General features: G+C 38.6%; 2 protein-coding genes across 9 annotated transcripts in view; both read right to left on the reverse strand.

Annotated features, from left to right (window-relative positions):
* Nucleotides 1-2,008, reverse strand: part of dnmt3ab (DNA (cytosine-5-)-methyltransferase 3 alpha b) — a 46,880-nt gene extending 44,872 nt beyond the window's left edge. For 2 of the 3 annotated variants that reach the window (XM_059353898.1, XM_059353896.1), the window contains exons 1-2: nt 1,926-2,008; nt 531-740 (exon numbers count right to left, since the gene is read on the reverse strand). In XM_059353898.1, the coding sequence (XP_059209881.1) occupies nt 531-611 (81 nt within the window). In that variant the 5' untranslated portion in view covers nt 612-740; nt 1,926-2,008. Of the gene's footprint in view, nt 1-530; nt 854-1,925 lie in introns of those variants that run through there. The other variant, XM_059353897.1, reaches the window with a different exon arrangement.
* Nucleotides 2,009-6,727: 4,719 nt separating this feature from the next.
* Nucleotides 6,728-26,930, reverse strand: part of dtnbb (dystrobrevin, beta b) — a 40,444-nt gene continuing 20,241 nt past the window's right edge. For 2 of the 6 annotated variants that reach the window (XM_059353904.1, XM_059353903.1), the window contains exons 11-20: nt 26,007-26,081; nt 20,711-20,801; nt 19,531-19,619; nt 18,070-18,183; nt 15,745-15,841; nt 15,363-15,383; nt 13,937-14,096; nt 12,690-12,779; nt 12,441-12,494; nt 6,728-11,405 (exon numbers count right to left, since the gene is read on the reverse strand). In XM_059353904.1, coding sequence (XP_059209887.1) covers nt 11,380-11,405; nt 12,441-12,494; nt 12,690-12,779; nt 13,937-14,096; nt 15,363-15,383; nt 15,745-15,841; nt 18,070-18,183; nt 19,531-19,619; nt 20,711-20,801; nt 26,007-26,081 — 817 coding nt within the window. In that variant the 3' untranslated portion in view covers nt 6,728-11,379. Of the gene's footprint in view, nt 11,406-12,237; nt 12,262-12,440; nt 12,495-12,689; nt 12,780-13,936; nt 14,097-15,362; nt 15,384-15,744; nt 15,842-18,069; nt 18,184-19,530; nt 19,620-20,710; nt 20,802-26,006; nt 26,082-26,930 lie in introns of all 6 variants that reach the window. The other 4 variants (XM_059353905.1, XM_059353906.1, XM_059353907.1 and 1 more) reach the window with 4 other exon arrangements.

Here is a 26,930-nt window from a genome sequence, read left to right on the forward strand (position 1 = left end):
TTGACAGATTGATTAAGTCCATTCATAAAATTAGGGAAGGTTTTAATGGGCTTTGACCTGGAGTGACTGTACAAACCACATCCTTCTTATTTCAGGGCTACATCAATATCACATCAAAGTAACAAACTGTACTCTGTCCAAATGTCCAAAACACTCATTCATTCATGCATGCACACATATCTTTTTTTTTTTTTTTGTAAAATACTAAAAGCCACACTCTACTACATCATCGCTGGATGAGCCCAGGAGTGCGTAATCTCCTTTTAAATCTGGCGAGTTTCAGGGCTTTCAGAAAAAAAATCAGCATTTTGCAGTTGCATGGAGATTCAAATCCAATATTAATCAACAGCTTAGCCCAAGTCATTAAAAAAAGGCAAAAGATGACTGAATGAACCCTTTGAACTCACTAGCTATAAAGTTGAGAAATCCCCGAGTCATTCAGCAACATACCAAGCTTCAGAGGAGCCTCATAAATACCTGGAAATAGTTTCCTGAGGCACGCTTTTTTATATTTCACACGTGTTTCTTACCATTCTGTTTCCAGGTGAATCAGCGTAGTCTGAGCTTTTGAATGCAGTGGTGTTGGTGTTGGTGACAGTGTTGGACGGCATCGTTGAGAGTCTTATGGGTCTGTTGTGGGTGATAACTGACGATGAGGTGATGCAGATGGGGTGAAAAAAATAAACTCAAAGTAATGGAAAAAAAAGAAATGAGAGATGATCCCTCTTCTCTCCGCTCTCCTGGAAGATAAAGAAAGAAAAGTGACAATCAGCTTGTTAAGCAGACACACTCTACCATTAGTGTTGTGATGCTTTCACTCTCAGCTGAGCAGGGTTTCACGCTGCAGCGACACATTTTGTGCAGATTTCCTCAAATCGGTCTAAATTTTTATTTTCTGCCAAGAAGAGGCTGTTTTTGAACATCAGCTTTCCTTTGTTGAGTGCACGTCATGTATAGGAACCTCACAGGCTTCTATAGGATACTGTATGGCTACTATAGGGCCTTGGCCACTCTTTTTACACCACATGGATGTATGGGTGTACAGTAGCGACAGTAAATGGCTGCTAATATGCGCCCAGTAACCTGAATAACGCAGCAAAAATAAACCCAGGATCATAATATTATTTTTGTAATAATAATATTTCACCTTAAGTGTCTGGGTTAAAGTTACTCCAGCAGTCAGCCATGCGCACACAGTGTATCCACAGTTACACTGTTGCACTCGTGGAAATATGCAAAAAAAATCTCAAGCTTATATATCTATATTCATATAGGATGTGTGTGATTTCATCTAAGGGTTAGCTCAAGATTGATGACAGCCGGTTCTGATTCATTTAAAAGGCCTAATAAGCTGCTGGAAGTCTTTGCTCCTGAATAATAATTGCAGGCAACAACCAGAACGTGTTATCTTGAAAAATAATTTATTATTGGGCCACACGGGCGTTTAATGTCACCGCATTTCCACGCACGTAAAGCCGCGACCAGGCCATATGCTTAGATTACTGCGAGCGGCTGACTTGCATTAATCATTCAAATTTTCTATGCGTTAAAAATTGCAAAGTTTTAGACGTCTTTACAGCAGGGGAAGTCTGCAATATGACCCAGGGGATTGTGGCTCTTTTACAGGCCACGGCCACTCAAGTATAAATCCCCGTTATTTTTTTTAATGAGGCCAGTGTTTCTAGTGAGCTGCGGTCCCGGTTCTGTGTTGTAAATTCGGTCAAGTTCAAGTGCACATCGCGATGCCCAATCTGCATATCTGCAAAAAAGCAAAACCCCTAAATCGCTATTTCCCCATTTCCATCGAGCGCCTTCCGCTCTCTGGGCTTTCACGTTTTTTGTTCACATAAAGGTTACCCTTCCTGCGCGGTTAGTAGTGCCGGGTTAAACGGATTGAAATGCGTGAAACGCTGTGTGTTCGTTACCCGATTTTCCCAAGTCCCAGGCCTGACCCTTTTTGTCTCGCTTGCTCCCGGAGCCTCCTTCCTCTTCTCTCCCCGTCCTCCACCTCCCCAGCCGGCCAGCTCTCTTCCAGATGCACCGCTCTCACTGCAGGGGCCTGCAGACTGTCTGCCGGCTGCAACAGGGTCCTAAAGACTGCCGGTAAACATCACTGTGCAGGGGGCGGAAAAGGGGTGAAGGTGATCTTAAACTAATAAGTCAGTGCAAGTCAGTGGAAATATTCATATCCCTCACTGAAATAAAACTACTAATAACACACTGTGGAAGTAAAAGCCCTGCACTGAAAAACAAGTATGCAAGTATATCAAGAAAATGTAGAAGAATGTCCCCCATGTGACTGTTATACTATTATACATTATATCATTAGATTTTTATTATTCATGCATTACTGTAAAAGCAGGATTTTACCGTTAGTTGGTTGAGGTAGAGCTCATCTGTATTAATTCATGATTCATTTTGTTATGGATTCATCTGCTGATTATTTTCTACATTACACAATGTACTTTTTGGTTTGTAATAACTCAAGTAACTTAATAACTAATATTGTGAGAAATGCTGTCACAATAACCCAGAGCCCAAAATGACATTATCACAATGCTCTGTTTTGTCCAAGCAACAGTTCAATCCTCAAAAGTATTACAAATAAATGACAATTATTAAAATTAATAGCACAAATCTTCACATTTGAAGGACTGGAACCATCAAAGAAAATACAGATTATATCCACTGTGCTGATTTAAACCAGTTGGTAGTCTAACTTATAACAAAACACTTTCCACAGCTGATCATCGATGCCTCTATACACACATCTTAACCTCTTTTTGATTTCCTCCTGTCAGAAGTTCAGTTCCATGCAGAAAACGCTACACTTATCATCTTTATTTGACATACATACACACTGGGGTAAAATAAAGCGTGTCACAACAAAAGCCCAAATTGGACAAGAGACATTGGGATCACGCCTCAGCATTTTAATTTAAATGTTTAAACATTAGTGCCCAATTGGAACACTTCCATGTTTAATTTCTAAACTTATGTTACACTTGAGACACATTTGAGTGACTCAGTACCCCCAGAGGATCACCCTAGCCCTTCTGATGTGACCTCCAGGCAAAAATAAACAGTAGGCCTGTGTGCAAAGATGAATGCCCTTTTCTTATATTCACCACTTCCCCTTAGAGACATGTGGTTAATGTTGATTGTAGAGGCCAAGCAGCAGCAGCCACAGCCTGTTTGGGGCAGAGGATTATGGGGAATATTTGTTTGACCCCCTGTCATACACGTGTATTTCATGGTCACACAACAGCCCCCGTCACCTAAGTTTTTAATTGATCTTTTCATGGTGCATATGTGCTCATGTTGTAATTAATATAGACTATAATAAGAATAACTGAGAGGCAAAAGAATGGCTACAATGTGTTTAGTAGAGTAAAGCTTTAATATGTGCATAAAAAAACAGGTACAACACACAAAGTAATTTATTTAAATGTTGACAAAATGAACACAGGAACCTGAGGAGACTTCCCCATTTTTAATTTGCTGCATTTATGGGCCCCCTGGTGGCTGTGGGGCCCTAAGCAGCCATGTAATTAGCTGATGCCTCGGGCCAGCTTTGAGGCCTAGTGAAGCGAAACATGTGCTTTCCATAGTTATTGTTCTCATAATACTACACTAAGACATTGGTGTAAACTCTAAGTCTTAATGACTCTTCTTCTCCACATACTACTGTACAAACTTAATGTGCAACTACTCAGATTATGTACTTTTGTGTAGGCAGATGTCTGAGTATAGTGTGGTGAAGTTCTTTATGTACAGTGGTTGCTGACATTTGCTCACTCTGCACATTCCATTACACAAACCTCAATATTACACCACATTGGTTCCCTATTCTCCTACACATGTAATCATTACATACATACATTTGCCATTAACATGTTTTATTTGTCATATTTCTGTTCCGTCTGTTCTATGTACTCTTCTCTACCGTGACACTGGAGATTCAGTTCAGGGGAAAATACTAGAGCTGCAACAACTAGTCAATCGACAGAAAAATAAATGATTAACTGTTAAAAGTAACTTTTTTACGCAAAAAATGGCAGGAAAAGCTGTTTTCAGCCTCCCAAATGTGGAGATTTCCTGCTTTTCTCTGTTTTATATAATTTTAAACTATGTTTGAGTTTCGAACGAACAAAACAAGACATTTAAAGCCATTGACTTGGACTTTGAGGTACTAGGATGGTCATTTATTGAAAAGTATTTTTTATAGACAAAATATTAATTGATTAATATAGAAAATATTGCCAGATAAATCAATAATAAAAGTGATAGCTAGTTGTAGCTGCTGTATAAAATATATATCAAATAAAGGTGTAACTTATAACACTGTTAAATGCTACAGTGCGTTTCATGAACTGCTCACACCATAGTGGTGATTTTTACACAGTTTAGCTGTGTATCAACAACATAATGACGCACAATATAAACAAGAAATATATGTGTGTATGAAAGCCTTATACACATTTTTGATTAACAAACATGCTCAAGAAGCAGTACTGGACTTCAAGTAAATAATCAAACCAGTTACATTCCTGAGTGCACTGAGTTAATCATTCTTTCGCCTTAAGTCTGTGTAACAAAACGGATGTAGGAACATGTAGCTCAACTCATGCAGTCTCATAGATTTTATCCTCGCAGGATCTTCATCTCACACCACATCTTCATTTCATTTCCTAGAGTGCAGCTAGAACAAGATATCAAATCTCTTATCATGTTCATACTATTAACCCTACAGCAGCCTAGCACTGCAGCCAGCACTTATCCCATACACGCCCACTAGACGGAGACACAGTGGGGTAAATGTTACAGATGCAGGAGGGTTAAAGGCTCACAGAACAGCCTCCTGGGTGGCAGATTGAGCGCTCTTTAGGGGCAGCGAGGGAGAGAGGAAATGTGTGTGCAGCAGGCGGATGTGGTTCACTGATCTGGAAGCAGCGGCATCTCCTCTTTCTCATAGACTCAATGGCACTGAGTGGTTCATCTGAGGACAGCAGCCTCAGCAGCAGTAAGACGGTGCCACATGACCTACAGACAGGAGTATGTGGCTCCTGGCTGGTGGAAACTCTCAGAGGAGGATGCTGATAGTTCAAAGTGTCTCGACCTTATCTCATCTGTGTAGCTTTTGTTGTTCTTAAAAAAAAGGCCAGTTTTTGATTTAGGTGTGTAGATGAAGCAGGAAAGGGCATTGTTTTTGTCTGACCTTTTGGGCAAAGAGGAAGTATGCATGGGACAAGTTAGGAGCGAAAACAACAAGGCGGTACAGCTCTTTCCAACTTCCTGTGAGCTACAGATAAGCAAACTGACTGACAATGAAACAAAAGGGAAACATTTTTTCTACGTAGGTGAAAGGGGAAAATCCAATACCTTGATGGGGAAGAAATACTGCATTATTTAAATAAAAGTATCAATACAATAATTTAGAAATACTCCATTATAAACACATATTCAAAATCCACTTAAGTAAAACTATACAACGTAGTTAAAGGAATGTACAGGGAAATTTCCTCACACTATCAAAAGTAAACTGTCTCATTGTGCATCATCAACATGTGTCCAGAGTGTTAAATTATTTTACAACATGGCAGTTTATTTTATTTAGTTTATAACACCTCAGGGTGATTAAAGTTTAGGGTGATTCTTTTTGCAATAATGACCTTCATATGTATATGTGTGCATATGTATAAACATATTATTCAAAACAGAATTATTGATGCATTTATGTTCAAGCAATACATTATTGTAAATGGCCAATATATATACAAACTCACCAGCCACTTCATTAGCTAGCAAGGTGTACCTAATAAAGTGGCAGTTTGGACGTGTTGTGCATTCAGAGATGGTCTTCTGCAGACCTTGGCTGTAACTGGTGGTTACTTGAGTTACTGTCGCCTTTCTATCATCTTGAACAAGTCTGGCTATTCTCCTCTGACCTCTGCCATCATCAGGGCATTTTGGCCCAGAGAATTGCTGCTCACTGCATATTTTCTCTTTTTCGGACCATTCTCTGTCAACCCTACAGATGGCTGTGGGTGAAAATCCCAGTAGTTTAGCAGTTCCTGAAATACTCAGACCAGCTCGTCTGGCACCAACAACCACTCCATGTTCAAAGTTAAACTTATATATCACCTTTCTTCCCCATTCTGATGCTCGCTTCGAACTTCAGCAGGTCGTCTTGACCATGTCAACATGCCCAAATGCGTTGAGTTGCTGCCATGTGATTGGCTGATTAGATATTAAGATTAGATTTAGATTAATAACTTTATGTTAAAGTGAACACACCATGCAAGGAGCAGTGGGCAGCACATTGCTACGCCCAGATATTTTCGTAAACGAGCAGTTGAACCGGTTTACCTAATGAAATGGCCAGTGACTGTAGTTTACGTTTGACAGAAAGTAACTTACAGGTCCAGCTGTCATATAATAGACTAAAAAGTCCAATATTTTCTGCTTAAAGGTAGTGAAGCAGAAGTTTAGAAAAGGAAAATATTGAATAGAAATACCTAAGAATTTTACCTAAGAAATGTTATTTGTTAAGAAATGTTATTTATTATTTTCCAACAAGAGTAAATGATGTATGTTTGATGGACCTTTAGTGACGAATAATCAAAACCATACCAACAATCATGACATGACAAGTCAAAGCCATATTTTAAATCTTTTTAATATATCTCACATTTGATTTATTTACAAAAGACAGTGGCTTTGTGACATAAAACTATGTTTTGTAAAATTAACATGAGAAACAAATGTGTACCAGAAGCATAACCGTACAGAACACATACATAGATAAATAACATCAGGGGAGCGTTATTCCTCTTTGCACATTGTCTCTCTGCAAACAATAAAAGGATCACAATGTATGCACCTCTGTATGACCGGCTGAGTTTATTTGCGTTACCCCGCATTGTTCTGACGGGTATACAGTAGTATTGCCTCCACATTGGCTATAATGACATCAGTGAGTCTATCAGTAGATTTGGAATGTGTTGTTTGTCTTTATTAATTATTAAATGCAAGTTTTTCCAGCGGAAACCATTAACTGTGAACATCTCCAGGCATTCTGTGAATAAACTATGGGCAACAACAACATACTAATGCAGATATACTTTGATATATACCTGTAATCTGTATGACACACAATGTCTGCAAACAGTTTGGCACAAATGTAAAGGCTGAGCATGAGTTTCCCCCAGAACACGTTAAATAAATAAATAAAATCTCTACAAAGTCACAGACATAAAGGCTGATAGATCATCTTATTTGCTGAATGGTTACTTTATACAGCACTTTACAGAACAGCTACAGGCACAAACTGAAAGAACGAAAAAACTTTGTGTGGGCAGAATGAAGGGGAGGACATTAAACCCTTAAGCTTTAACCTCTGTGTTTTACTGCTGAATATTTTTACAGCAGTGGTCACAGATTTAAATTACAGTACTTCAGTTTTTCCACTTTCTTCATATTCATTTACATTTGGGCGAATACGCAAGCGCAAATGTGCACATGAATCTCCGTTTTGACAGACTCATTACATTGACTATACTCCACTAATACTAAACAATAAGGATAACATAGAGCAGAACAGAGAACTGAATAAAAACATCACATTTAAAATGTCGATTACAGAGTAGCCTCTTTTTGTTCTTTTTCTTGACACAGTGTAAGAGCTTGTTGAAACCTTATAGCTAGCTTATAGGATAGACTTACTGTACAGATCTCAGAACAAAAACCTCATGCTTTTCACTTCGATTCAGTCAGATTTATCTCCTTTCAGAACATTTTACTCTAATATGGCTCCCAGACCTTTATCACATTGCATTTACTAAAGACCAAACAATGCTCATTTTCGTGATGAATGGCTACCCTGAAGGACAAAAAACATTGAACCAGAAGACAAACAATGTAAAGGTAACTTGGACCTGATCAAAATGATCATCCTCTCTGGTGGACAGCTACCTCTGTTAATGGACAGATCTCTTCGCTTATCCGTGAAAGACACAAATTCACACACAAACAAACTATATCCAACAACATGCTTCACCATATAGCACTTTAGAAAAACTTCTCTCCTAATGATCCACATTCTTTAACCACTTTAATCACTTGCTGTTGTTTTCATCAATTTTCAGGCTGTTCTCATGAACGGTTCGTAGTTATTCCTACATAAAGTAATGTACTGAATTTCAAGGATATCCCATGAAATTGTGTCCATTTCTAGAGCAAAAAGACCACGGACGCAAAGGGCAGGCAGGAGGGGAGGTTAACGGCACAAACACAGGACTTTGACCCACTCCCGTTGGAAACTTCCTCACTCTAGTTCTCCTCAGTAGTTCTGTATGTAAACGGACATTTTAAGCCTTAAAACCCTTTTTCTGAACATTAAATAAGTTGTTTTGTTGCTGAAACTTAACTAAGTAGTTCTGGTGTCTAAATCTAACCAAGTAGTTCCCAAGATGTTTACAAAAAACAATTGCCAAGTGTTTAAAACGGTGACCGTGACGTGTTTAAAACAGCAAAAGTTATTTCGTAGGATATCATAGGAACAGTGTTGCATAAGTAGGGCTGTAGTCAACAGAAGTAAACTGACTTCATGTTGACTGAAATTACACCTACTCTTCAACCAATAGAGTGTTCGAGGGGAGCAAAAATCTGCACATTATCTCAAGTTTAACTTTTAGCCACAGTGCACTGAGCAACACTGGGTGTGCTGCGTATTTACACTATGCTACAAACACCACTAAACTGCACTAATGCTATAGTGCTCCCAGCTTGGCGTTTTCAGAGAAGCAACTGGTGTTTTCAGTTGGGAAAAAATTGGAGGACACAATTTCGTCAAACAAGAGAATACAGACCAACCAATCAACCAACAACCAGAAGATATCAGCTCTTTTTTGCGAGAAATAATACGAACTCATTCATGAGAATATGTTGACATATTAAAAGAATTTCATTCCAAAACTAGAGGGGCACTCGGAGAGCGCAGACCTCAATCGAGATCAAATTCCATAAGTTGCAATGTTAATGAAAGTGAACAGTTTATCACAATTCAAACCCAAGCCAAGATATTTTCATAGAACTAACCAGGTAGTTCCATTTCACAACATTTACCACATGTTTAAAACTGCGACCATTTCTTTCATGAGCTTAAAACGGTCATATATATCGTGTTGAGTGTCAACCTATTCAGTGTTTAGGAATGAGAATGTTTTGAACAAACTGAAGATCAAAAACAAAACCTCCTTGGCAGAGGTAGAAAGTAAAATGAACAACTTTAGGAAGTTTCAAGTAAATCTTATGCAATCACAAGAAATTGTATTTGTGAAAAACATTGGATGTGTTTTGGAATGAAACCCTCTTTTTTTTAATCATTGACCTCTAGCCTTTTAGTCTGTGGCCAATGACGTCTTGCAGTTAAAGGACTTTACCACCATATTTTACTAGTAGCTCTGCAGTCCCTGAGCACCTACCTTCATTGCACATAAACATTTTCAGTATTCCTTTATTAACTAAATAAAGCTATCAAAGCATATCCTACTTGCTCACTACGACCTTACATCCACACATACTGTATAAGTGTTCATTTTGTAACTAAAACTCAGTGCCTAATTCATTACAATTTAAACATCCTGAGGTGCTTCCCTACACTTGAAACAATGAATATGAGGCTGCCAGCTAGTCGGGTGTGTTTTGTTAAGTTTTCACAGGGAGTAATCAATGAGACTCTGTTCATTGTTGTGTTTGTTGTAGCCCCTTGGTTTCTTTTAAACGCACAGCCCTCTTATTTGCAATGTTGGCTCACAGAGAGCGCAGTAGCAGCAGTACACTATGTGACTCAGTTGGTGTGTTTACAAGCACGCAATACTCTGGATACCAGCTATTTTTCCTTGCCGAGAGTTAGAGTATGAGAACATCAATCCCACTCTCTCTGGAAGTAAATATAAAGCTACAGTCAGCGTATTGTTTAGCTTAGCATAAAGAATGGAAACCAGTGGAAAGAGCTAGTCTGGCTGTATCTCCATCGTTTAATTTGTTTGTTTAAAAAAAAAAGCGTGAAAACGACAAGTTGCGGTTTAGCCTGTCACTCTCACTTTCAACAAGACTCCGAGAAGTCACTGTGTAAATACGATGCCAAGAAATAGCCCAGCATATGACATCCTGTAAAACTACAATTTACTCATTTTACACTTCTTTTTTGTACACATTAAACAACAGGATGTAAAATGTTAATTTGTGAGCTTTAGAGGTGCTGGTAGGTGGATTTTAATACTTTTGGACGAGGGATGTCAATGATGTCAAGAATTTTTTTGACTGGCTACACATGTCAGGTCTATAGGGTAATTAATGTTTAACAGTCCAACAACTTGTAGTCTGAGGTAAAAAGTGGAGCGTGCTAAAAAGGAAACTATGCAGATTTTTAGTTAGTGTTTTTAAGTCAGCTCTGCCTGGTTACCCTCAATGCCACCTCATTTTAGTTATCAGTAAATCGGTGTCGACCTATCAAAAGCAAAATAAACAGGAAAAAGCTAGCAATTTCCCCTGTTTCTAGTCTTTATGCTAAGCTAAACTAAATAACTGCTGGTGAAGGCTTCATACAAATATCATCTAACTCTTAAACTCTAACGCAATGACTACCATATAACTCTCAGCAAGTAGCCAAAAAGTGTATTAACCAAAATGCCAAACTCTTAATCCTTGAAACTGGAGCATATCCAGAATTCTGCTTTTACAAACTTTAGAGTTGTTGTTTTTTTTCTTGCGAATATGAATGTGCGAGTAAACACACTCAGCGTGAATTGTGAGACAAGACACTTCTGACACCCCGGCTGTCATCATAATCCCACAGAGAGCTGGCATAGCATGGTACAGTACCTAAATCCAGACGTGAGTGCAACTTCATGCAAAAATAATTTTAAAAAAAAGGAGAGAAAAAAAAGAAAACAAATTACTAGCGCTAATCATACAAAAGCAATGACAGGAAACATGTTGTCACCTTCGTGTCGGGTGTCCCCGTGGTCATGTGTTTACAGTATTTTATATACAAAATGAGCTGCTGCAGTGGAACCGTTGGGGGAGAAAGCACAGCAAGCCATTCCTCAGCAGTCATGAGGGAAATCATCGGGTAATTACAGCAGTTTTTGTTTACAGGACAACATACACACTCACTAATTAGACACATCTTGCTACCTGCAAGGTGTGAAGAGACTTTTTTCACATAGTGAAATCCTGTTAGATTACAGCATGCATTACTCTACGTGCTAATGCCAGGGGTTGTTGTTGTTGTTGTTGTTGTTGTAGTTGTTACGGATTCTTCCCAATTGATGACCGTATGTCCTTACAGGGTGGAATGGTGTTCTCTTGTCCTCAGTGCTTCTGTACTCTCAATGTGCCTGGATACACACACAGACGAGCAAATTTAGTGCAGCTGACAGCCTGCATGAATTAATTTGTTTTTCAAAAAAAACAAAACGTATAAATGACTCTGTGGCAATGTGCCATGGTGCTTCGCTACTTTGGATGGAGCAGACGCTCACTAGGAAGAGCCAAACAAGTATTTTATTGGCTGCAAAAGGTGTGATAAAGGTGCAGCCAACTCTTTCAATCCACCAAATGAAGAAACAACGCTGTCATAATTAGCACCGACAACTTTTTGTCTAGTTGCAAAAAATAAATGTACTTCAGGCAACTTGTTCCTATAAAATTATTATATACGGAAGCCAAGAACAACCATGGTTGCAATCATTTTATTTCATTCTGTTGTCTTGATATAATAAGTTAATTACCCTCTTATCTCATGATGTCATTTTCACTCGATGTGAAGGTGAGTTAATTATCTTCTTATCTCAAGAAAACAAGCTGTTGTTTCTTGGGGAACAGCAGGTTGTTTTCTTGTGATGACAGGTTATTAACTTGTTATCTCAACATAAATATGTTTTTTTCTAGGATCAAAGAATTAACGCATTAACCTGACAAACTTGTGAGTTGTTTTCTTTGAAAACAAGATATTCATTCTGTTAACTAGGGACATACCTGCTGTTGTTGTATCTTGGAAACAGCTTGCTCTTTATTAATTCATTAACAACCCATTATCACAAGAAAGCAGTTTTGATATAAATAAATAACAGAATTCTGATCCCATGAACGAAACAAAAATATTACAGCCATGAATGTTCTCAGTTTCTGTGCTACTCTATATATGCATAAGATAATCATAATTCCTACTTTTTGTTGTTCATTCTGCTTCAGCTGGAAAAAAGAAGGAAATACTGCATGTTTATTTTTTCGCCAATCTTTATGACAGAAAATAATTCTGCATTCTAAATTTTGAGTGGCATACTCTAAATACAGCACTATATATATTATATGTATGACAGGTTCTGGAAACGACTTACAATTGGAAACTACTAGCATGTCCTTACACCTACCTCTGTCCCCACCGTTCCTCATGTTTGTCTCCTCTTCCACGCCCACATCGTCAACTTTGAAAATAAAACCAAATATTTTAGTGTTTTTGGTCACTATGATAAAATCTATAAAGTATAAAAGGTATACATATGCTATACAGACAGAGAAAGACATCCCCATGATGACGTGTAAAATTCAAACAGTCTTGAATGGAACATAATCCAGATGATAAAACAGAGTCAAAGCCATGAAACTTGTTATAGACTAACCTGAGTGGAGCTCTTTCACCAGTGATGACATGGTGTTTGTGATTGAGTCAGCAGCAACTAATAGATCATTCCGAAGATTTCTAGGTACACCTGGAAAAAAAAAAAAATCTTTCCTTTAGTAAAATTGGAAATACCATAGACTAAAATATTCCATTACAAGTAAAAGTCCTGAATTCAAAATGTAATTTGAAATATTATCAGCAAAACTGGCTTAAATTAACAATTTCGAGGATCTACGATAATTCCTCTTTGGTGGCACCAAATGGCAAGAAGTATTAACTGCAGGTGTGTTTTTAGATCTCACTTTCACTTGTTAATGTCATTTAGTTGTCCTTTCTTTCTTCCTTTGGCCATAGTTTTCTTGCAGTGCGAGCAGAGACCAAAAAAATTGGTCAATGCTTCACACAAGTAAGCTGAAGTGAGTCTGTTGTGTAAGCTCCGTCTACCCTCTCTGCTATTATTGCTTGTCATTTTTCCTGAGAATGTTGCCTCAGTCACCAGTTCGTAGGTGAGCCTAATACTTAAGCTATAGATAGTGATTTAGCAGAAATTTATTTAAATGTTTTTGTTCATTGTTTTTCTTATATTATCCTATATTGTGATTGTTTTTGTAAAAAAAAAAATTGTAACTCTGGAACAGCAATCTGGAACCAGAATTTCCTTTGGGTTTAATAAAGTGCAATCTTATCTTATCTTATCTTATCTTAAAATCTTCAAGATTATTGCTTTTAAAGTATCAAAAGTAAAAGTAACTGTTTTTTTATTAGTGAATATTATATTCTTTTATTTTTATTACTAACAAATATATAAGACCATTTTAATGTTGTAATTTGTCAATTTAGAGTCAGTTTTATTATCCTACTGTGTAGATGGTAGTATGATATGCATGTAAAAAGTATCTGGTAACTATATTAGTCAAATAAATGTGGTGCAGTTTTAAGTACAATATCTTAGTCTGAAATGTAGTAAAGAATATGAATAAAGTAGTATAAAATGGCAAATAAAGTGCAAGTATGTTAAAATTGTACTTCAGTACAAAACGTACGTAAATGTACTTAGTTTCTTTGTTCCACTGCCTGGTGATAGAATCACTGCATTATTGTTGGAAGTATCATTTGAAGAAAAATGCTAATTATTAAAAAATGTGAGTTTTCCAAATGAGGTCTTCAAAAGTTTGTATAGATATGTTATAGATTGTGCATTCGCTTTAATTAATGCTCTTTTTTTGGGTTTTGCGGCACACTTACCCTGAGCAAAGGCCTCAAGCACGTCCCCTCCCACACCTGCCAGGCAGTCCTGTGGTGTGTGAGTTGGGGTGGACCCAGCCGAGGTGGAGCGTATGGGCATGGGCATGGAGCAACCTGCACCGTGACTGGGGGAGGAATGAGGGGAACCTCCAGACTGGGACTGCAACATAAAAACACCAGTGATAGTTATAGTATCATAAGCGAAAAAAACAACCTTTAGAATTTGGGATTTTCTGTACTATTTATGTAGTTTGACATTTTAGGAAATGCTCTTATTTGCTTTCTTGTCAACCGAGACCACACTCATGTCTCCAAGTCTCAATTTCTCTCAATAATTTGGGATGGTTGGTCTTAAAGCATGTTTATGAGCTGGTCGTAATCTTGATTGGCATCAGCAAAGAAATACTATATTACCAAAAGATTGAGAAGCACACATAATTTTCTAATCAACAGGTGCAAAAACACTAGCTGACCAACTGATGTCACTAGGCATCTTTTTGCTGGCACAGAATTAATAAATAACATGGCACATTTTCATGGCATACTATGGTCTTCCATGTGCAAGCCTTTAGTGAATCTGGTCTTCTGATACAGAGATAAAAAAAATCCAATTAATCTCTACATCAACAAAGCCAATTCTGAAAAAACTGCATTTCAGTGGAAGACGCCGTATTGCAATCACAGATTGCAGCTTTGTGAAGAGATGACCTTTTTGCTTCTAAATGTGACTTTTATTAAAACAAACACAGACACAGATGTGACCAAAAGAACTTAATCCTTATAGGGAGAACAAACAAAAACAGTGGTTTAAAGGCAAGAAAACCCTTCTGGAAATCCTATACTGGCTGGCTATACTATGTGTGTCTATAGTGCACCTTTACTGCGTCTAGGGGGTAATGAGAACCATGTGTGGGTGAGCGACTGGGGCCAGTGCTGAGACGAGAGATATATCTCACAGAGAAAGGATCACTGTGTGTCTCTGGGACTGGTGCAGGCCCAGGTCGGTGGCTCTGAGCCAGGCAGCAGATGGCCGGCCAGACTGCAGTCACATTAGAAGAGAGGTTGTTAGTGCCGATGAAAGGAACAGGTCCCTGACATTTGGGCTAAGAAAAACACAGTTCTCTCAACTTGTTTGGACGGAGGACCTGAGAAAACAGATTTTAGAGATTGTGTCGCAGCCTGTAGTTTTAGCTTCCTGATGCTGTTAGCAAATAAGTGTTGGAGAAGCCTACATAAGAGGACTAGGTCGGTGTAACCCAGTTAGATAGTGGAATCCCATTATCTTCCCTAATGTCCTTCTTAAAATCTACTATAAAAACTTCCTTCAATCATATCCGTGTGAACGGGGGAGTATAGTGGCATTAAATTAAGTGCTAAGACTAGAGCTAGGTATTGAGCCTTGCAAACTGAATTAAAGGCAACTTACAGCCTGCTTCTGCTCCTCATCCTATCAGCCAGCAAAGGTAAGCAGTGAGAGAGGGCAAGAAGAGTGAGAGCAACAGAATTAAAGCAGCGGAAGAAGAAGAACAAAGGGATTTCTGCATGCAACATACGGCACATTAACATAACTTAAGATCACCGCAGTGTCTCGGTTTCAGAGCATCAAACATGCAAACATTTAATTTAATCAAACATGCCACCAAGCTTAAAGTCCAAATCATGTGAATTAAATTAGTGTTGACAAACCCTATTTTAATTAGGACAATGGCTGAGTGTTTATGCACCACTTTTAAGTAGGATATTAATACTGATTTAAAGGCTTTTTTAAAAACGCACCTTGTACTTTTAGAAACAGGTGATGGTCTTACCTTTAGCAGCCTCATGAGTCCCTCCAGCTGCACCATCAGCTCCCGTCTGCTCTCCTGGAGGGCCGACATGCGCCTCTCAAGCTCGTCCTTCCTGTGTCTGCAGCAGAAGGAGTTTGGAGTACATAAGGAAGTGGCACATGGATTTAACATTAATAAAACATAATGCACAGGTAGACTGTTCTTAAACAAAGCAGTGCACTTTGACTGTTTGGAGAATCCGTTTAGTGAACAGTAGGGGAAACACATCTGTAAATTATTCCTCAAATATGTTTCCTGCAAGTTTTGAGGGGTTTTAGATTTACCTTAGGGTCGAATAATTCAAGGATGGGGTGCAGACACACTGCATGTTGCATGTAGAGTCATACGGCATTTGCATCATGTGGTCTCCAACTTCCAGCTGGGGGCAAGATTTGGCCCACATGACCATTTTATAAAGGGCCTATTGTGTTTAATTAACTGTGAAATTTGGATTATTTTTCTATGATTAGATCTCCGCACCAACAGGAATTTCTTCAAATTTGGCACAAATGTCCACTTAGACTCAAGAATGAACTTTATTAGATTGGAGATGGAGGTCAAAGGTCAAACTCACTATGAACTCACAAAATCTGTTTTTTGCTATACCTCAAAAACTCACATGATAATTATGACAAATTTCACACAAAGGTCTACTAGGATAAAATACTTATGCGATTATTTTATATCCAAAAGTTCACTGTGACATCATCATGTTTTGCAAAATCGCTTTTCTGGCCATTATTCAATGACATAACTGAGGAACAGAAGGGGATTCATTTTGAATTAGTGACATTAATCTTTTGTAGATTATATAGATCTTCTGTGCTGTTGGGTTGGAAAGCATCCATCTTGTCGAATTTGTAGCTTCTTTGCAGGAACATTTGAAGCATTGTCTGCTGTCGTTGCTACATATGAGAGTCTGGACAGACATGGGTATTAGCTGCAACTTGACTTGTTAGTGGAGGCATACAACTTTGAGAAATTGTAGTTTCTCTGTGACTTTTCTACAGTTTTTATTTTACAGTCATAACTTAATTATTATATTTTTTTTCTAGGAATGCTGCAATATTGTAGCATTAGAATTAGCTTTTATTCCCATACTCAACCTCTGCAAACTGCACCTAGCTGCACTACTCGTCAGCATAAATATTTGTAAGAGAAGTCTTATTTACCCTGGTGCAACTTTATGAACCAAAAATGTTCTCCTGGAACACTGAGTTTCAAGGCAGGTATAGAATTTATTATTTATTTATTTGTCACTCTATCACTTATTTTATCCACAAGCAGCAAGCTGCTATTCTCCAGGAACACAATCTCAGCAGCATCTCTCACTCACAGAACAATATGACAGGTATGAGGGAACAACATGGCTCTCAGGTAACTTTAGTTTGACAGTAAATTTCAAGCCATATTGTTTAGGTGAGGATTCTTGCTTATTAGCACCCTCTGGTGTTCATAATGAGTAACTGCATTCTGGAAGAAGAAAAAAACCTTCAAAGAAGCTGTAGCAATCATCTGTCTGTTTGGAGTCGACCCATCAAAAACTCACAAACATCTGCAGACTGTAAACACCTCTGCTCTGTTTTTGTATCCTCGGGCTCAATAAAGGCAACATCAGAGCCGTGCAGCCAGGCTTCAAACACAGTTGGTGATGAAATATTACTACCTGATAATATCCTGATCTCAAACCTGCATCACAAACAGGCTCAGTAAGCTGTAAAATGCTCCTAGACATGTTTGAATTAAACTGGATGAAATAATAAGCGGATTAGTGTACCTCACAGTGATACAAGCCATTTTAAAACAACATATAATTAGATTCCTGTATATACAGCAATCATCTAACATGCCAAAGAGTGAGAAAGTATAATTCAAATTAATCTATTCCAGGTAGAACTGTATAACAACCCAGCATTGTAAGGTAGCCAATAATTTATGCTATAAAACTTTAGATTAATATACATTTTAAATCTTTTATTATGGCTGTTGACCATAAACCCGCCTGCTGATTCATTATTCAGGCCAGGCCAGACAAACAAGGAGTCATTCAGGGCAGCAACTGCTGTAACGCGTCCTCTCAGGGTGAGTCTCTTCCAAGAACTGAACCCAAGGGTCTCAGTGTCCTGCCAGCATGACAAATGTCCACACTGCTGCTGGACACCCTCCTGAATTAGGAAGACATTACGTCTACTTGAAGTGCCTGAAGCGTTTTTTCACTACTTGATTTCTTATATGGCTCTCTCTCTTGCTGTTGTTGGGAGGAAGATGCTTTTATACGAGGTGTGGTGGTGTTAGCGGGGATGATACCTGAGCAGCCGTAGTTCAGTCAGAAGTGTGGGGTTCTGCTGGGCTTTTTCTGGGGTCGGCTGAGAGGCCTGCTCGTGCTCCAGACGAAGCCGCTGGATCTCCTGGAGGATCTCCCTGAATGAGTCAGTCAGTCAGTTCAGTATACAGAAGAAACAACTACAGGGAAAAGCATTGCTTTTTCGTTTTTAATGCAATGGTTCATTCGAGATTTTGGATCAATTTGCTTTACAATATTTCAGACTGGTGGAAAAAAACATCCAAAATACACATTTAGGTGTTTGTTTTGATAAACTTTGTCTATTTTCTATTTAGTAGATTTCTCCTAAATTCACCAGAAGTTGGCATTAGGTAATGCTTCTTTAAACATAACATTTCAGAAAACTTGTAATACAAAGTGTGTTCATGTATGTAATCAACTGGGGAAGTTTCATGGTTGTTTTCGCAAAATTAGTTGGGTTTTTTCATATACCAGTGTATGTATACACTGTAAAAAAACGGTAAAAAAACGGCAGCTGTGGTTGCCAGAACTTTACCGTAATAAATACGGTGCAACTTTTTGTAATATTAATATTAATTTTTTAATATTTCCCATTTAAGATAGCCATTTAATTCCATATTTTACCGCAAAAAAATAAAAAGTTTTCCATCAAAAGAAACGCTGTTCTGACATATAATTGACAAGAAAATACTTTATAAATGCTGCATGAATTAAAGATTTTACCATTAAATATTACAGTATATTTCTGTTAGAGATATGGTGTTTTAAGTATTTTAAGATCAGTATTTTTTATAAAAAATAAATGCAAAAATGATGGCTTGTTTATATATTACAGTATATTATTTTGCTACAAACACAATGCCAATGTATTTTACAGTGGAGTATTGTATTTTTTTTTTAAAAAGAGTAAAAAATACTGGCTCTCAGCCAATAATCTGGCACATAAACCAACGCAAAAAACACAACTTGTTGTCTTTACACTTCAATTTTTGTTTGGGTTGAACAAACAAGATTTAATGTGTGAGTTAATTAGCTTTAAAGGTGCTTGTAGGTGGGTTTTTCATTTAATTTGGGCAGAGCCCAACTGTTTCCCCCCCACACTTATGCTAAGCTAACTGGCTGCTTACATTAGCCATATGTGGATGTTATTATCTACTAACTCTTGTTTAAATTTACAATAATGCATCATGTTTTGCAAGCTCATGTTATGTTTTGTGTGTATAACCTCAATCTGAAAAGTAGCTAGTAAATACAGTCACAAATCATTTAGAGAAAGTAGCAGACTTCAAATATAAAGTGGCATAAAAAATGTGCAAAGCAATACAGGTACCTAAAAACTATAATAAAGTACAGTACTTAAGGTAAATACACTAATACTACTTTAGTTACTTTCCACCACTACCAGCCAACCAATCAGCAAAACAACACTGATTTGTTTACAGTGTATAAATTATAAGTTGTACCTGTTTTTGTTCTCCAGCTCTGCAATCAGCTGTCTCTGTTGTTTATTGGCATCAAAGTTGAAGCCCAGATCTGTTGGAGGACATTGTTGCTGCAAAACAAGATTAACATAGAATGGCATTAACAGCGGCGGGAGAACAAAAGTCAAACACCAACAGCTACCTTCTGACCACAGTGAGCAGTAATGAGTCTCTGCTGGAGACTTATTATGCTTCTGCATAAACAGCGAGTCATTTCAGCTCACCACAGCTTTCCTTTATCCCTCCATATAAAGGGATGCAAAGTACAAATCCAAATAAACCTAAAGTAACCCTACAAGAACTTTTAATGCCTCAGAAAATTTAGGCAAACTGTTCCTTGGGAGTTTAAGTTAACTTCCCCCCTTGAAATATCTTTGCACACAAGTGTTTACCTTTCACTTTTGACCCTTGATGGTGCTCATGCAGTCATGAATATTTTAAAGCTATAACCCTTATACACGGTCGCCCATAAAGTTTTAGAATAATTTGGTTTTCAGACACAACCCTCTGGTAATTGCAGTTTAATTTCATGTTTTAAAAAAAGCTTGATTTATAAAGTTTTGAAAATATATACACTTTATCTGTCTATAATAACAATAAATCACATTGACACAATCATTTCATGGAACGAGGTAAAAAAAACAACCCATTTTATTCCAACTTTATGGGCGACTGTGTATTTTTTTTAAAATTCAAACAACATTTTTGATTATTTAATAGCCAATAATGTATTCAGTTTCTGTAATTATCTCTATATTGTAGTTTTTATTGGTAGTGGCGGAGTCCGCCATTCCCCTACTTGATGGAGAGCAGTGTTAAGGTTAACCCAAGTGTCTTTAATTAGTGTTTTCTGTTCCAATTTGTAAATGCAAAGCACTCTCTTGTCTAAAAGGTGCTAGATAAATATCGTTAATTATTATTACCTTAATACCGTAATATCATGAAACCATCTGAGACAGTAATCATACTGTAAAAAGCTCATGCTGTTGCAATGTTAAGTATTACACAGTCTGACTTGATAGTGTGAGTAGTTTTTATAGTTCAACTCAACATTTAAGTTCTCCAGCCACAATGAAGCGCCTCACAATAACTTGTCAAAGCATTAGATGTGAAATACAGCTTGACTGAAGCCCACCACAGGGCCGTCCTGTGAGACACTCACTGTGGAGTTGCCCGCCTCGGCTGCCAGGCGGGCAGCGTATCGAGCGATGAGGCGGTGCTCTTCATCTAGCCGGCTGGGACTCTCCAAGACGCTGCCCAAAGTCACAGACAGAGAAATACATCACACACACACACACACACACACACATATATTTATAAATACACAGCAACAATGACTCTAATGTGAAAATCTCTTATGTAAGTAGAAGGGGAAAGTTTTTAGAGTCAAAGTGATTATATAAAACTTTATAATTGAGGTGACCTTAATATATGACACTTGGCTTTGACTCTGGTGTTGATAGACAGTCTGAGATAATTGGTCATAACAATGGACTGAGATGGATAAGAGACAATGCACCATGCCAAATGCATTTGCGACTGTGCCAATGCCCGTTCTGGCCATTTCATCACTGACTGGAAATGTCAAATAAGGCATGAGACTTTAAATGACCATGGGTGTGGCATATGGTGCAGACAGATGACAGGGCATATGCTGTCCCTTCTCGGCAGGCGCGCTGCAATGAAGAGTGAAGGAGAGCTGAAATGGTGCTGCATGGCTCCGTCTAACTCTGACTGGAGAGTGAGCGATGATTAAGACCATTAAACCCAATCTGGCTTCAAACCCGCTGCATCAACAACCGCTGTCCCTGCAGCTTTGACTACCCAGGCCCTAAACACACTAAAAACCAGCCCTTTTAATCCACATTTGTATTAAAATCTTATCTTTTCTCACAGCAGATAAAAAAATGTCCTGGTGTGATGAGATAATTTTAGCTGCTTCGGCCCCTACCTCGCTTGTTTCAAGTGTTTTCTTCGCCCAGTGATGATATCTTAAAATACTCTGCAGATCATTTGACTCGTTTCAAGATACTGTCACCTGACTCAAATAACATTCAGTGGATCTGTGAAGAAATGTCTTGTTAAATAGGACACTTTCTGAATATTTTACTCTCTTCCTCAGGCTAAAGCATTCCTCAGCCTAAGGTTTCTTGTAAAATTAAAGTAATACATTAAAGCACATCCGGGAGCACCGGGTTGGCTCAGGAAACGCTGTGACCCAATGAGGTCTTTTCAAGCTGGACTGCATGTCTGGATCTTTGGGCTATTGCTATAGAAGCTGCACCATCAGGGAGTTTCCTGGCTCCACCTGATGGTCTGTGCCAGATTTTGGACAAAGATGCATGAACTGCCTTCAAGCCCTCCTGAACTGGCATCTTTCCCAGATACTTTTATTTTTGTCTCATGCTCCAGCATTTTTATTTTTTTATTCTACCCAAACCAATATCTCTCAGACATAAGTGGCCCTATTTTGGTCGGAAATGTGAGAGATCATGCTTTTTAAACACTAATTGGCCTGAAGGAACTGAAACTAAAGGTCAAAGCTCTTAGAGGCCAGATATCCAAATTTGTTGAACATCTGGAGGGATGATGCAGCTTTTTCCTCACAATCCCTGCATAATTCATAGCGGAGAGCATGTTTACTTGTTAATAGGACCGAGGAATATGGTTTGAATCGATATCCTGATATTAATAACAATATCTTTTCTGAATTTGACAATCTCTTGATCATTTCTCTGTCACTAAAGACTTTTATGCACACCATTACTTTGTATTAATCAGTTAATAGTTGGATTGACTGTCTTATTGAAAAGAAGGGACAGTCACAGTCACAATCTCCTCTCCGAAGCTCGACAGCTAAAGCTGGGGAAGGCAGTTTTTTGGAAATGGAATCATTTAGGAAAAATACAGCCCTCCTACTCCCCACCAGCATTTCCCTCTCTGTCCTAAATGTCGCCAATGAGACAAGCACAGGCATATGTACACGTTTCATACAGTAACCTGAGTATTAGCCATTAAATACAATCATCTTGATTGTGATTGTGATCCTGATGCTGTTATAGCAGCAGTTCTTAATGATGATCAATCAGTTGTTTTTATGCAAGCTTGATGGCGTGATTTGAGGCTCTAGTAAGATTCATTAAAATTAACTTGAATTAGCTGTAGCCCCGAGCCTTTGGCTACAGTTAGCAGAAGGCTAAACTATTAGCAACATATTCTGTCCATCTCATTAAACACTTTGGCGATATTTACACTGGTTTTAATGTGTTTATTGTCTGACTCTCTTTAAGAGGCTCTTGTTAAGAAATTCTTTTTTTGGGCTGCTTTTCAGTGTCAGCAGTTGGAATAGAAACTTTTTCTGCAGGATTTTCTGACATTGAATCACCATCTGAAGGGACGTGCACGCACATCTGCATCTGTAGAAGCCAATAGTAACGTCCTCTCTCTGAAAGGACCTTGTGATTGGTCAATGTCCCCAGTCACATGTTTGATAATCTAAACCCAAAAACAGAGTCAAGAGGAGGTGCAGAAGTCTATTTGTCTCTTAGACCACTGCATTACAATTTGCTGAAAGGTTATTCTGGATTATTTTACCAATGACACCAGAAAAAAACCCTGCTTGCCTCAGCTTTAAAAGTTTACAAACTATCATACATTTCTTATCTCTTTTCAATCTGAGATATTCCATTGGTTAGGGGGTGCACAGTTCTGATTTGCCACATCCATATCAGCCCTGTTAATAACCTTACAAACTGCTTTGGACATTGGCCATGGTGTAACAGATCTACATCTCTTTTATATAGCTTAGTGTGGTTACACTCATTTAATCATGGTGCTGAATCACTTTTAGCGCCAAAGCAACCGCTGGCCCCATTTCACCTCCCATGACTATTTCAATGAGCTCCACACTTAAAGTCAGCAAAATTTGCAAAATCACATTAAAAAATGAATTCAATCAATGTTTGAAAGCAAGGCAAGAACTTTGTTCCATGGTAATGCATTATTTAAAAAACAACAACAACAGTCTTTTCATTCAAATCTGCTTGGAGTCATTCATTTTAATGGAATAATTTTGTAAAATGGTTACAAAATATCATAATTTAATCACAATACAATTCCTTTGAAAAATCCAAACATGATAATGTTGAATAATTGCAAAGCCCAACTAGTTCCGTACAAGGAATTTAGTATATTTTATTTGTTTTGGTGTAAAGTAAAGATTGCCAACTCACGAGGCGATGATTAAAGGTTTAAATCTAAACTTTCATGTTTAACATGTGTCACTCAGTTAACTATTTTAGGACTTCATGAGTGTTGTGTTTTCGCAATGACTCACATTTGGTCAATTCTCTGAATTAAAACTCATCAAGCTCAAGACAGCATTTCCTTTTTTTTTTTAATTTTATCTTGTGCCGCCGTGGTTCTGCATGACTAACAGGTAATAAATTGTGGTTCGCCCTTGGAGGACGAGCTAGTGGTGAGCGATTGTCTGAGAGAGAGCGAGGTGGGAGGGAGCAGATGCCATGTCAGCAGAGCAGACAGTATCAGAGAGCAGACTGTGATGGAGGCTGGAAGCACAACACCCACAGTTTATCAAACTGAGCACATTCAGTCTCAACTCTGCACTGATACTCAAATCATGAATGTGTTTTTTTTCTGAATTTGTGAGGGTCAACAAATGAGGACAGCACCCGTGTTGCTCCTCAGTTTGGGGCTCTTGAACTGAGGCAGAGCCACAAGGAGCTTTGCATTATTCAGCAGCAGCATCTTTGACTCATAGGCCCTTCATGTGGAAGCAGGCAGGCCAATGCCGGGTAATTATAATAATAGATTAATATTTACAAACCAAATGTGACACAGTGAGAGGCTGCTAGGAACCGGCCTTCTGTTTTATGCAACTAAACCTAAGTGAAGGCTGCTTTTTCCCTCCTCCTTCAACACCTTATCTACCGGTATCCACACTGACTCTCAACACAACCTATTTTGGAAGCGTCACGGTGGCTTAATGCGCAATTTCTGCCCTAAATATGGCAGCTTTGTAGTTGTTATGCCCCCTCAAGGCAACAGCATCCTCAGTGCATGACATCTTCCCAAAGCAGCTCTGACTCACAGAGCAAAATGTCAAGACAAAGGTTATCAGGCTTCTTCATTACTGCCACAGTGAAACAAACCTCAGGAGAGCGTCGCCTCGCTCTTGTACATGCTGCAACACGTGATGTCTGACTGACCTCCACGGGTCTGGATGCAAGGCATCGTTTACCGCCTCGGGTGTCCCTATCTTGTCAGCTTCCTTCAAACCCACTCTAATCTTGATACTGTCAGTCCTTGGAAACAAGACTGCACTGCACAAAATGTTCATCTCTGCAAGAAACTTAATCTAGTATTGATTGTTAGGATCTATTTTTTTCTAAACACAGATAGGAAATCTTCCTGTGAGGTTAGATAATTACACAGACCAGACCAGTACTGTGAGGGAATATCTGCATGACATCACTCCTTTAATACACATTTTAAGGTTCAGTCTTGCTGTGATGGAAATTTTTTGCAGTGTGCATGCTGCCCTTGAGCTGCCCGGGGTCCTTGGCATAATACTGTATGATAACCCGGCCCAGAAGAGCACAAGAGTGGAAAAATTGCCACAGACTTCATTGAAGCTCTGCCTGAATTATCTACTAATGTCTTTGTCTGGTTTTCAGTCAAACAGCTGATCTTAAACAGGGTCGATGTGAACACCTCTATTCTTTCTGGACCCCAGATAGTGACGTCTCGTCCCTTCTAATGTGCCGTGGGAAGTCCTGAGTCCCTGAGCAGTCCCATCCAGCAAACATAAATTGCCGTGAAGATGTGAGAGAGAGATACTGTACGCGAAAGGAAAATTCACCCAGCACAGACTTGCAGGACAGAGTGCACATACATTAAAGCCGCCTCAAAGTGCTCTCCATTATCATTCATAACCACAATGGTTGATAATAATAACAGAGGTGGCCTTTAACTGAGAGGGGCTGAAATGAGAGGACAATTAGGCTGCTTTCACTGAGCCCTCGCCTGCTATCTGCTTACATGATGAGGCTCCAATTCTATCATAATCTATTTGTCAAATCAACCCTTTAAGTAGGAGTGCTCACATATTCTTCATGACAGCGTAACAAATTTTTCTCTAAAAATACACTCACAAGGGCATGCTGCTCGGATGCAAAAATGTGTGTCAAGTGTGAGGGAACAAATAACATCTGTAGTCTGATTTTCCGCGCTATTCTCGCTGTTTCCACTGATGAGAGAGAGTCTGTCACCTATTCTGAGCACAGAGTGAATTCTGCAGGATTAAAACATTTATTTCTTCGTGTGTGTAACTTAAAGTGACATTTTGTCGTATTTAAAGAATACTATGCTAATTCTGTAAAGATAATGAGAACAATATCTTCAAAAAGACATTGTGCGTTATGCCTGGGGATGCTTACCTTTTGGTAGGAGTAGGTGCCCCAGAGGACATGAGCATTGTGTCGTTCATGTTGTTGGCCACTGGTTTCGGCTGACTAAAAGACAAGATTAGAGGTCTTTAATGCTACACTGCAGAGGCCTGTGGTGCTTGTCACCAGGGAATGGAGTAGAGGGCATTTGCATTTTATTAGTAATCATGAATCAGCGATCCTGACTTCAATTTAATCCAACTGTACAAAAGAGGGTAAGAGGGGAGGCAAGGGGATCATTATAAAGTACTGAGTGTGGTGCATAAAATAGGCAACATGTTGTACTCGAGTTAACTTAAAATTAGAGCAAAATAATTGACTTTTCCGGGAACGGCAGTTTAAATGTTTTTAGGGCTATTAGCTTCAACCTAATTAACATGAGCAAGAGAAACAACAGCAGACAAGGAAACTAATTAAACTGGAAGTCTGTGAAAAACCACGAAAGGTGACATTGTGGGAGGTAATTTGTGAGAGTAAACAAAGCGATAGGGTCCATCTGGCGGCTGAATCAGTGGCCCCTGCGAGCTCATCGGAGCCCAAAAAACCCTCGGACCACAGAGTCTCATTAACGGATCAAAATATCACTCTGCACATCTCAGGTGCTCTCCGCAGCACTGGATTTCCATGTCTCTGTAGTTGCATCTCCTCAATCTGCTCATAGTATCTCTCTGTAGTTGTCAGCCTTGATTCTATTGTAACCGACTGTTTTATTTAAAGCGCTCATTATCACATAAAAGGCAAAGCACTGCACAGCATTGTGTCCTATTATGCTTATTTGTCCATTCAGCATTTCTGCCCAAAATCAAACTATTTATATCCACATTGTGCAGAATACTGTTATCAGCACAAGACACTGAGAGCGTTTTTCTGCTACAGAGCCATAAAGTGCCTCAACAGCACACATAATCTGTTTTT

Source organism: Centropristis striata, chromosome 16 (assembly GCF_030273125.1).
Source record: "Centropristis striata isolate RG_2023a ecotype Rhode Island chromosome 16, C.striata_1.0, whole genome shotgun sequence".
Lineage (NCBI taxonomy): Eukaryota > Metazoa > Chordata > Actinopteri > Perciformes > Serranidae > Centropristis > Centropristis striata.